Genomic DNA, 12,981 nt, shown 5'->3' with positions numbered 1-12,981 from the left:
TGATCATATTTTTTGAATGCTTGCATTTTATTATTTCACTTTTGATTTCGTATCAGATTCTTCGCCATCTATTATCTATTAAGTGGAATACTGTTCCTTCAATATTCTACGTAATATTTTCCCGGTAGGATTCTTAGGCACTTCATTGGTGAATATAATGCCACCCACCAACTGCTTATAATGGGCTACACGGTTGGCTACATATTTAGAAATTTCTTCTTCGCTGGCTTTCATATCGGGCCTTAGAACTACCAAAGCTTTAGGTACTTCGCCATTTATGGCATGGGGTACACCGAAAACTGCGGCATCCAATATTTTTGGATGATTTCGTAATATCGCTTCCAATTCGGCAGGCGGTACTTGAAAACCTTTTACCTTAATCAGTTCTTTCATGCGATCGGTTATGTAGAAATAGCCGTCTTCGTCGTAATGAGCTACATCACCAGTACGTAGCCAATCGCCTGGATAGAAGGCTTCTTCAGTCGCTTGGGAATTATTTAAGTAGCCCTGCATGATCTGCGGACCGCGTATGCACAATTCACCGGTTTGATTGGGTCCCAAACCTTTTAAGTCGCCACTTTCGAAGCATACGATTTTCGCTTCGGTATTGCTAACCGGGAAACCAGTTGACGCATACCGTTTATTGCCGATAGGTGTAAGTAATACAACCGGCGAGGTTTCTGTCATACCGTAACCCTGTAAGAATTTCGTATATGGGAATCTGCAAGAGCGGAATAAAAGCTCATTCGAATATTTGTAAAAGCTTTTTGAAAATATTTAAAACTTACTTTTTTATAAATCGTTCGATATCTGATATAGCTATGGGTGCAGCCCCGCTTAAGACCATACGTAAATTTGGAGCGGTCTTGTAAGACATCTTAGAACTATTAATCATAAATAAAGCTAAACACAAATAGTAATAAATAAATAATTCATATTTTTTGAATCGTTCTCTATTTATGAGTTTTTTTTTTTTTAATATTACTTACCTATGGGCGGCACTAGGTTCAAAATGCTGCCTTTATGATCATTTAAAGACTTCATTAAATCTTCGGGTTTAAATTGTGGCATTGTTACTAATTTACAACCGAAACTTAAACGGGATATCATTGTTACCGTTAGGCCGTAAATATGAAAGAAAGGTAACATTGTTGGTATTACTTCCTGATTGCTGGTGCAATCGGTCGGTATAATAACTTGAATTTGTTCTGCATTCGTGACTATATTGTTATGCGATAGCATTACACCTTTAGGTAAACCCGTTGTACCGGATGAAAAAGGTAATAATACGAGATCATTAGGATCACTGTCATAATGCTTTAGTTGACTATAATCTAAGTGATCATCGGGTTTGAAGAGCTCAAAAAAGTCTATACATCCTTCAGGTAATAATTCATCTGCGGTCATTCGTATGCACGCAATCGGAATGTTTTTTTTAGCCAATTTACAGGCATCCGATAAAACCGGAAAACCTCTACAAGTGCCTATGATAAATTTTGCATTACTAAATATTAATTGGCGCGAGATTTCCTCTGTAAATTGAAAAAAAAAAACAAAAAAAAAGAATAAAACACGCCCTGAATTCAAACAATCTTAATATAATAGTATCGTGAAATGGTTTAATTTTTTATATTTTTATTTAGACTTTTTATTATTATTTTTTTTTTTTTTTGTGAACTAATTAGTCATTAAATGGGTTTTCATGTCTGGCCATTTTAATGATTCGCAAAATTATTTAACTTGATTGCTTTTTAAACTTGATCAATTTAAGATATAAGTTTATTGCCTCTTTAATAGAATGAAGAAAAAAACAGGAAAAAAACAAAGCGGAATTAAAAAGCTAAATGTACTTTAGAATCAATAGGTTTTCGGCACTTTCCATACAATTCTAATATAAGCCTAGCGATCTAAAAAAAAAAAAACAAACCAATCTATCTGATCAATCAATCTTTGAAACCTTCAACTGCCTTAAACTTTCGCTTCAGTGGCTTCAAAAGCAAATGTTTTTACTAATTTTTTTATTTATTTATTTTTTTTTTTGATGATCCTACCAAGTATTTGATCGATATTTGAGAGTAATTGTTAGTTAGGCGGATCGTACATCCGTTTTTAAAAATGTATCTGTAACTATCAATCGAGATGCATTATGCTAAGCATATCTCTCTCTCTCTCTCTCTCTCTCTTTCTCTCTCTCTCTCAGCTGTGATGACGTAATTGAAAACAATTTAAAACGATCTCTTATTAGACTCTTACTCTTTGTCTTGCCTATTTTTTAAATATGTTTATAAAAAAAATCGATAGCTGATAAACTATTGGTTGTATTCACAGGTCGCAGTCAATGAGATCGCTACTTGCGATATTAATTAATAACTAATCGCGAAGATATAGGCGAAAAGTTTCAAAACACATATTTGCGCCGCTTTATTCATTTAACGACAATTTTTTGCATTTATTTTTTAAGAGGAAAACAAGATTTGTTTTATGGCTTTTTGCCAAGCCATTAACTTAGCGAAACTGTAATCATGAGTAGCGACAATAAACCGCAAAGTAAACTGGTTGAATATGGGTTTGTTTTTGAGCCCGAAAGCTGATATAAGTGATCATAGTTAATCAAACGAGACTTATTATGTATTATGTTAGAGGCGGTTACTTAAGCACTTTTTAAATAATGTCTAGAAGAAAAGAGATGGAATCGTTTAGTCTGAATACGCGATTCGTTGATATTTCCTGCAAGAACAGTTTTTTACATAATTTCCAACAAATATAAAAATTATTGATAGTAACGTTTGTGGAGGGTTTTGCTCGCACTATTCGCGTGGATTGCCTTCTTTTGTTTTTTTTTTTAAAAAGTCTATCCATCAAATCGATTAATTGAAGGGAAAATTTTATATTTAGTTTAAGTGTGTGTGTGTGTGTGTGCGTGTGTGTGTGTGTTTAGAGCCTTCACCTTATTTACTTAACTTAACGTCATTTGATCGTTCATGTTTTTTTGCATGTAGTAGATAATCAAGTTTCGCTCTGAATTTGTTTAATTTTATAAACTATCTTTGACTTTTGTTTTTGTTTTGTTTTTGGTTTGTTTTGCAATCACTTTATCATATCTACTTGCGTGTATATAAATGTGTAGATAAATGCATCTAAGTGCTTGTGTGTGTATTCATCTAGACTTAGATATCGTTTAGTTACCTTGATCAAAGTCCAATCATATGAATTGAAATCTTATTTCAAATTTTAAGCTTTCAACGAAATAAAATGAAATCAATTACCAGATGTGTATAATGGATTGACTGTCGTTATGGTGAGGCCAGCTTCAATTGCACCCAATATCGCGCCAGGATATTCGGGTACATTTGGTAAACAAATCGCCAAAACATCGCCCTTTAACAATTTAAATTTCCTTTGTAAACGTATGGCTAAAGCGGCGCTACAATCCCGCAATTCCGCAAATGTGTACTGACGACCGTTTACAATATCGATCTGTTAATGAGAAAAAGAGCAACTTGAATACAAAATGAATATTTTTATTGCGAATTTATGCGAATGAAAAATGAAACATTTAATAGGAAATAAGTAAAACACTCTCAATTTCAATCGTTATCAATGAAAGGCATACGAAAATAAACTTTACGCTGACTGCTCTTCGGTCCCGTCACCGTTGTCACCGTCCACCCGTCACTCTAACAATTATTTTTATACCGTGTACACGACTTGTGCATGGTACAGTATATAATAAATTTGTGCGAATGTGTATAGCATTCACAAAGATTTTTTCAATCGATTAAAGCTTGCATATATGTCGATGGGTGTGCCATGCCGTGTTTTTCGTATTCAACCCCATCCGGCATAATAATATTTAAAGACATTTCGACATATATTTCGGTCAAATTTCGATAGAAATATTAATTGCATTGAATTTGGACTACGTAGTTCGTTCATTTTCTTACGACATTACAATAAAGTCGAATTTTTAGCAATTTCATAGTGAAAATGAAAGAAGAATGCGTTTCAGTAAATTCGAGCCACGTTAGCAGCACACATCCTGATTCCATCTGCTCTTAAATAAGGATTTTCATGAAAAATAGTTAGTCCTTACATGGAGCCAAGATATAATTATCGGTATTTTATCATCGAAATAAATGACGAATTGTTTATTAAGCGAATTGATGTAAGGTATTTAATGCTGCGCCTCATTCAGTTATAATGTTTTCACTTAATTCGTTTTTTTTCCATTCTTTTCGTTCTTATTGTCTCTCTATTCCGCACATGTGCCGCTGGTATTGCATTTTTGACAGTAAGGATTATAGCACTTTGTTTGTCTGTCTTTTTGTTGGCTTTTGCTGGCGATCATCATCACAATAAATTACAATAAATTAAGAAATGTGTGTGATCAGCATGATCGGACATATATAAGATTTATTTAAAACGAAAAATTGTTTATTCAATTGTTTATTATTTTAAAAATAAATTATTTTCAATTTTTTTTTTTTTTTTTTTTTTTTATTTTCTTTTAGAAATTCATTCATTACTATGATGCTATTTATACCCTACACCACTTGGGCTAGAGGGTATATTAAGTTAATGCGGTCGTATGCAACACGCAGAAGGGCTTAAAGTAGACCCACCTTTTTTATTATATCGATCGATTTAGAATCATAACCCGAATTGATCTAAGACTGTCTGTCCTTCTGTCCGTCTGATAACTGTTGATGTAAATTTGTGTTCAAGTTGATCGAGTTTTAAGATATTCCAATGAATTTTGGTACAGTGATGTTTTCTGTTCCAAGAACAAACACTAGTGAAGGTTGTCCGGATCGATCCACTTTCTCGCAAAAAAATTGCATTTTTGGCAAAAGTGGCTAAGTATAAGGTTTTTGGCATTCTAAATTAATATGAAAACTTTGGAGCGGCTGGGGAAATTTTTTAAACTCCCTCTTATATAACGAAAACTGAAGTCCATACGACCGAAGGATCTAATTTGCAATACTGCTGCTGATGAAGATCAGTTAGTAGTAATAATTTCACATAAAAAAATTGACTATGCCAAATTTGGAGGATCTCGGCCTATTTTCTGGATCCTATCCTAATAAGGATCTTCACAAAGTAGAGCAGAAAAGAAAGAAAATTGACTAATAATAATACAAAATGAACTATGCAGCATTTGGATCATCTACGCCTATTTATTTAGATCCTGCGCCATGTAAGAATTTAACTTGTACTACATTAGGTTGCGTGTTGAGCTCGCTTCTCCGTAAATGCGCACATGAAAAATATTCCTATATATAGAAATAAGATATAATTTTTGTGTTCAATAATAAAAATAAGAACTGGCTTAGACAATGTGATGTAGGACAATTAATAGTCGGCTTTGCCCGACTATAATGTTTTTATTTATTTTATTTTAACATCCACTTGAAATGGTAAGAATAAAAGTCGTTTATAATATATATTAGACTACCCTACGATCGTAGGAAAATATAACTTCTTTAGCTTCTTGGGATTAGAGTTTAACATCCACAGACCCAGATGTTATCATATATCAATTGTAAAATAGCTTACGCCTCATTAAGATTACTGTATGAATCGATGTATGGAAGGAAGGAGAAGAGAAAGTGATTAATGAAAACTTAAGTGTCCCTAAAAATAAGGCAATCGAGCAGCTAGATAAGTATTTAAGGTGAATATCTTAATGTGTTTGTGATAATATACTTGTGGGCTCGATACTTAAGGTCACACAGTATGATAAGCGAATAGCTAAATAAGTGAGAAATACCTGCAAGTTAAGCTCAGCAGCCAAGAAGATCGTAACTTTTATGGACTTAAATATTTATATTAAGAGATAACTAATCAAAATTATAAAGTCCTGCGAACAGATGATGATCAGATTTCATCGCGATTCCATTACACAAATAAATATAATTAATAAAATACTGCAATAAAATATGAAAAGAGGTAAAATCGATGCAATCAATAAAGAAATGCATCACAATTATCGGGTAAAATACTTTACAATCTTGGTCGTAAAGCATGTAAGGTTGAGGTTGAGGTTGATATGTGAGAACATGCAAGCTAAGCTTACGCTCGCGAACAAGATGAATACAAGTCTGACGCTCGTACATTACAAAGGAATATTTTACTAGCCTGATGCGATGGCTTTTGCCTGATAGTGTAAACTTTAGACTGACACTGTGTCCTCTATATACAATGATTTTGAGAACGATTTAAATAAGGATAATAACGTTTGACATAATTGGGCGAAATGTTCATTTATTTTTATGCTATACACGTAGCGGAGTAAGTTTTCGTTTGATTGCGTACTTGCAACTTACGTGCAGTTTGAAGCTGAAAACTAGCGTTGGAATTAGAAAAACTTTTATGTAACAATATCCGACTGTGGCAAAGGAATCTAGTCATTCCATATGTCTTCCCTATTGTAAAGTTAATATGATTGATGCAAATTATTCCTACATTTTTAAAAGTCTCTATCTACACCGTCAACACCCGACTTCATTAATTTGACATTGACAATTGTTAAGTCTGTCTACTTGCATATAGTTAGTTATATATTCAGATTTGTATGGTTTAGGTCGGGTGCCATGCGTGAACTAGTTCACTCATCTAGCTTGCAAGAGAAGAGAGGACGAGTTACCGCTTTCGATATTGAATGCAGTCGCGTTCAAAACTCAAATTACGATATTATCAACTTGTTGTTTTATTCGGTGCATGTTCAACGAATTTTTCATGATAATATCGAAGTGAAAGTAATAAGATAAATGCCATGAAGAAGAAGCGTATGTAAAAAACAATTATAAATAGAAATAATCGATATATTATAATCGATATCTAGATCATAAATCATCAAGTTTTGTGCCGGTTTTGTGAAATCATTTGCGTGAAATACAAACTTTTTCTCATATGACAGTGGCCGTTAGAATACAAAATACCTGAGAGGAATTTTATGCAGCAATCTTTAATGGTAATTTATTCATATATATATTTTTCAGGAAGAAGAAAAACATGAAATAATGTATTTAGGTTATTAGAAACTTTTCTTAGTTTCTTCTTTCTTGCGTTTATTTTGTCATTCACAAGCCAATGGTATCACAAACAATTTGTTGAATCATGAACTTCTGACGATTTGAAAGGATTCGAAAGCCATTATCTGATGAAACGAGATTGTATCGTATCCATGTCTCGCCACATGAGTGAGGTGGATATCGAGTGCGAGAATTCAAGCCTTGTTTTTCGACTCGCAAAATATATAATCGTATTCGTAGGGCATTCTAATGGGTTTGTAATTTTGATTGTGAGATATGTCGAAAACCATTCTCACACATTTCAATAGTGTTATGTTTTCGCTTTTAACTTGCTTTCGTTTTTTATACTCTACACGCAACCACTTATGGTATACAAGGTGTATTAAGTTTGTGCGGTACCCAGTATGTGACTCCCAGAAGGGATTAAAGATAGACAGAGCTTTTCTTATACTAATTGATGTGTGCCCCTCTTTCCGTCTGTTCAAGTAAATTTGTGTTCAACCTAGAAAAGCTCGCAATAATTGGGATTGAAGCACGAACTTTGTTAAAAAGGGTTCGAATGGGTCCACTTTTTCGCTCCCTCCCTATACGATGTCTTATTTTGAAAAGTCGTTATAGGGGAAAAAGTATAATTTCTAGGTTTCTATGGCGGAAACTGAAAAATAACAAAATATTTGAGAAATAAATTAAATTCGCTGAATTTGGATCACGTCATGGCCATACTTAAATATGCGGGCTGTCATGAAAAGTATGCCTTCGCATGAAAATAATGTGTAATTTCTGATGTATTATCACCAGAACGAGCGATTAAATGTATTAGACGACTTAGTGTAGGGTATTCAATGATTGACCTTGTCCTACTACGATGTTCTTAGAATATTGTTCTTTTTTTTTTTTTTTTGCTTTCGTCCAATTCATTGTTTTCCAATCTGTGTTGTGCATTGGCACTAGATTGGATTACGGGTTCCCTGACTGACATCTATGATCAATCCAATTTTCTGTCATTAAGTTAATATGAGTTAAGGTGTGTGCATGAATCTTTTCTTCAATCTATTTTTAAGCATTAGCAGCCAGTTATACTTATCGGTGAGACGTCGGCTGTCTCGCGTACATTGTGCATTTGTACACAACTGGCTGCGAACGTCGCTTGTACATGCAAATCGCATATGATTATGAATATAGAACAGTTATCAACTTGTCTCTGTAAGTGTGTGTACTAACTATTATTTATCACTTAATAACCGAATTTATATACGTAGACACGTAGTATGACTTTGCTTGTATGACATGCTATAGAGCTGCGGGTAGTGTTTTATCAAACTCATCACTAAGGGATTTGCTAGATTTGCTCAAAGTTTGTAACGCTAGAAAGAAGCAAAGTTTGGAGTAGAATCAATTTAGACATTCTTTCTTTTCTGCCTGGCTTTTCATTTATACCAATTGCATCTACAAGAACTTTATTCAAAAGAAAGACAAAATTTCTTATTATTTTCGTTAAGTCCGAAAATGATTCAAATTCGCTCCTAAGCCCGTTCACAATTACCAGGAACCTGATAAATTTTCATTTTCGTCCTAAATTACAGTCTTAGGATCTCTAGGATCATTAATTTAGCGCTTTCGATTAGCTAGCGAAATTTATCTAAAAAAAAAAAAAAAACTAAACATTGAGTTTAAAAATGAATTAAGTTGGACGAAGGGTTCACCTGCAAGTATTACCTTTCATTTATACAATTGGTTATGAATTGTTTGTTCATTGAATTGCATGGAAATATGATTTGAAACGCCTACGATGCATATCGAAAGAAGGGAGTATCCATCCTATATGCAAAATGTGTACTAAAAAATGCCTACTAAGCCGACTAGAATATCTTTCTTCGTAGACCTACCCTCGACGAATGGAGGTACATTGTTTGCAAGACTCACAAAAATATACCTCAGAGTATTCCAAAGTGCATAGAGAAAGTGATCATTTTCAAACTGAGACGGTCAAATTCATAGATGCTTTCCTTTCTTTCAAAACGCTACCAGGACTGCCATCGAAGAAGAGTACTCGCAAGTAATCTCTTAAAATTGGTACGGCTCAAAATGTCCAAAGTTAGGAATCTAGAACTGAAACAAAGTCAAAAGTTACCTTGTATCAGTAATTTGTGAGAAATATTGCAATATTGAGCTGATATTTGCTGCAGTCATATGAGAATTTCATAGGGAATTTTTATATAAAAATTTTGCTCTGACACATGAAATTATTTTTGATTTTTTCATTTCGCTTATAATATTCAGAAAGCTGTCATTATGCGAGATACTGAGCCGTTTCAACCACTTCTGTCAGTCCATCTGTCCTCGTCCATTATTGAAACTTGCATAGCCACAAACATTGATCTGACACGTTCTAATTTAGGATAAATATTTTGATTTAATAAGAAAATTAAAAATCAACCTATGATGCTAATAAAGATAAGTGCAGCTTAAGAATACAATGCAACTTACAAACTAAACGTAGTGTCTATTATGAATGTACAGTCGTGTAAAAGGACGGCGATCGGATAGATTACAACTAGCACCTACAGCAAATGTTTCTTGACTTCACTTGAGCTATGAGATAGATATTTGTTCCCGATTCGGACGTAGATGAACAAATCTTTTTTTTAATTTTTTATTTTTTTTTTTATTTATCTCGATAATCAGGCAATATAATATAATATTAAGACAAATAACATTGATAGATAGATTAATTTCCTGCGAACATTCGGTGCATAAGACTATAACTTGAGTGACTAGACTGAGTATATGAATTCTGTCGAATGAATATTTCATTCAGGTGGTGGATAACCAAGGCTTACATTAAGGTGAACATAGTTTTCTTACTTGTATGTCTTGTTTTTTTTTTTTTTCTTTTTTCTTGCTGTGGCTTTTTTACTTTTCCATTTAACCCACTTACCGCAGCCACGTTATTTTGCCATTTTTTTAAATTGCGCCAAACATATTTATCCAAAGTGGTGTTTAAGCTTGCTACCGGTTCGTAAGGTGATGTCTTATAGTAGCCCTCCTCACTGGTATAACGCAAATATTTGTCGTTAGTTTTATTTTTATTATTATTTTTTAAATTCGGTTCGACTTTGTTTGTATTATTCACTTGAACGCTTTTAGTAGTAATGCAACGTACTAACTGTGTGGCATTAGATGATTTTTTACAACTATTTCGCACAACAAATAGACCTTGAGTCGATAAACGAATAGTTGAAGAACGCATCTTAACTTAGTCGAAAATGAAAATCACAATAGAAAGTAAAAAAAAAAAAAAAAAAAAAAAAGAAAAAACAGTAATAATAATAATAATAAATAAGTAAATAAATAATATTACAAGCGAAACGAAAGGAAAAAAAAAAACACTTTATCTGAATTATTTCATAAGCCCACGCAACACGTCTTTACTCAATACGTGTCCACACTCAACTGGCACCAACTGAAAGATTCAGTGTTTATGCCGTCATTAGCTAGCAGGCATTTATAAAATGCAACTCAAACATTGGCAAACAGATGTTATTGGTAAAGTAACAATTATATACATGCATATATACATACGTAGATACATCTATATATATATATATATAGATATATATATATTCTTTTGTTTTTAATTTATTTGTGTGACTACGCGTCAGAGTAAAATCCATTGGCCTCTTTCGCTTTTATTTATTTATTTGTACATTTTTGCTGGTCACTGTAATCATAATCCGCATTCCTTTGTTTGGCAAATATTTCTTATCACTTAACCCAAAGTTTAATTGAGGAGATTTTTAAAGTTTTTTAGCTTCGCTAAATTAAACAATAGAATTTTTTGTTGTTGCCTTGTCTTCTTTTCATTTTATTTCAATAAATTGCTCTTCCCTTACCATCGCTTTTTCCGTCCGCACAGCAGCTAGCTTCTGATCTTTCACACTGTCGCTCTTATGAATATTATTTATTATTGCTTGTTGACGTCAAGCATTATTTATTTTTAATAAAATTGATAACAACATTCAATTAGAAGCAATGATAAACGCAACAAGCACAAGGAAAGATGTGCAAAGCCATAGCAATATTCTATAGCCATTATTTCAAGTTAATTTTATGCCTAAGCATAGTCTAAGTACAGTGCGTTCCGCCTATACATGATTAATGATAAATAAATACTATATACTATATACTATATACTGTTTGCTATATTTTGATCATATGATATAAGGGGGAATATGAAAAGAGAAAATCGAATGAATAACCAACGTGCTCGATATGTTCGACTCCTTTCGATTTTCATCTCGCTTATAATGTGTGAAAGCTACTTCAACAAGAGGCGTCATTGATATTATTTGAGTTATCGTCACATTTCATCTCGCCACGCGATTCTATCACAAATAATGGGTAGAATACATTCAAATACTTCCCTTATACATTCGCTCATTACGGGCTGCAAATGTCGAACAACGTTTTCAATCGCATGGGGCGGGAGTTTGGTACGGTGATTAGGTCGTATCTTTTCGAAAAAACTACTGGTTTGACAGCTAGAATGTTAACTGATTTGCTTTGGCTTCTACTTAACATATGGATAACATATGGATATAGACACTTGTTTTCAGCGAGACTGTACCATAACACATGAGCCCTCTTTTCTTCTCTCTTTCTCGAAAGATCATATATCTCGATATAACTGTTTGCTACACTTATTCTGCTTTTCCCTTAGCCTAGATATTTCCGCTCAATTCAAAATTTCATCAAAAATGTAACTTGTGTAAAAATAGTCTCGCGCCTGTAAGCAGTTTAAGTATTGGTGCTGCTTTTCGTTGAAACAGGATCTGAAACTGCCTGAATATAACAACGTGATGATAAGTGCTCGTCGTATTCATAGATCAAGAAAGAGTTAGGTTAGCCCACTGGTTTCATTAAGAAGGTAAATCATCTTGTTGTGCGATATCACATCGACGGAGCGGGATCTCTTTCATTGAAACAAAGTGATTAGTAAGGGCCAATGACAATCTCAATAGCATAAAATTTCGGACACATTGTAAGAACCGTTCGTTGTCCCCAGCTGACGTATAGCTTGTAGAAGATGACGCAACGTGCCACCAAGTTCGGTATGAAAAACGTTTGTTATACGCTTTAAAGATCTCATAACAGACACTTTTTTGATTACATATATATTAATCGTAAAAATAATATTGCTAGTCGATTAAGTCATGTTCATATTTCTGACCGTTCGTCGTATGTTAACTAATCGGCTGCTTTTGAAAAATCTCGTATATTGTCTCGTATATAACTTTGATAAGCACTTAATAGATTCACTGCGTAGATGCGTACATGCGTACAAGTTGACCTTTGGAGAGACATCTATACAATTTAGATTTCAAATTGTTCTTGTTTCTAGCATAATAAAATATGGTACACAAACAAAAAAAATTTGATAGTAGGTTAAGTCGTATCCGTGAGTCGGCCCGTTTGGATGAATTGAGCAGTTTTAACGATTGGTTTTTGCGGGCCTATTATAACTAAGAAGCTGTGACAATTTCGACAGAAGAAACTTGAGAAATTTTATTCAAATTTAGCGAAATTTCCATGACCTATAGTCTACCACGTTACGGAAGATCCATTAAATATTGAATAAAATTACAAATGTAAATAAAAATTGGGGATCTTTTATACACGTTTTTCAAACTGTTGAACGTATATCTGTTATGAGGTACTTGGATGTTTAGATCGTCTATTCTAGCACGCCTGCGTAAAACTTGTGGCAAATTTAAACAAAATGATTCCTTAAAACATATTAATAAATGATGTGATGTTGAAAGTGGTATTCAAAATTTTGTTTACTTGTTGGCTATTTTTATAGCCATTGTCAATTTAGGGGCTTTTACATACTCGAAATTCCAGACTGCTTTCAAAAAATTCCGCTTGTTATATTCTTCTCTTTTCA

General features: G+C 33.4%; 1 protein-coding gene across 4 annotated transcripts; it reads right to left on the bottom strand.

Moving 5' to 3' along the window:
• LOC119635065 (probable 4-coumarate--CoA ligase 3) lies at positions 1-10,489 on the bottom strand. 4 transcript variants are annotated; one of them, XM_038029644.1, is made up of 6 exons: positions 10,425-10,489; positions 9,973-10,284; positions 3,267-3,477; positions 990-1,532; positions 789-903; positions 1-721 (listed from the first exon to the last, which is right to left on the bottom strand). In XM_038029644.1, exons 2-6 carry the CDS (start codon positions 10,282-10,284, stop codon positions 79-81), a joined length of 1,824 nt encoding a protein of 607 aa, XP_037885572.1. In that variant the 5' UTR covers positions 10,425-10,489; the 3' UTR covers positions 1-78. The 4 variants fall into 4 exon arrangements, with proteins under 4 accessions (XP_037885572.1, XP_037885546.1, XP_037885554.1 ...); XM_038029618.1 differs by having other exon boundaries at positions 10,396-10,470; XM_038029626.1 differs by having other exon boundaries at positions 9,973-10,289; positions 10,425-10,470.
• Positions 10,490-12,981: the final 2,492 nt, after the last annotated feature.

This window comes from Glossina fuscipes, unplaced genomic scaffold (assembly GCF_014805625.2).
Source record: "Glossina fuscipes isolate IAEA_lab_2018 unplaced genomic scaffold, Yale_Gfus_2 0, whole genome shotgun sequence".
Lineage (NCBI taxonomy): Eukaryota > Metazoa > Arthropoda > Insecta > Diptera > Glossinidae > Glossina > Glossina fuscipes.
This window is presented reverse-complemented; position numbering and strand designations above follow the sequence as displayed.

What these genes read in the sequence shown, in the direction of transcription:
- LOC119635065 (XM_038029644.1), bottom strand. Translation starts at nt 10,284, where the DNA reads ATGCGTTCTTCAACTATTCGTTTATCGACTCAAGGTCTATTTGTTGTG. An exon ending in CAATCCATTATACACATCTG is followed by an intron (nt 1,533 to 3,266) that starts GTAATTGATTTC and finishes TTCAATTTACAG; the next exon opens with AGGAAATCTCGCGCCAATTA. An exon ending in ATCGAACGATTTATAAAAAA is followed by an intron (nt 722 to 788) that starts GTAAGTTTTAAA and finishes CCGCTCTTGCAG; the next exon opens with ATTCCCATATACGAAATTCT.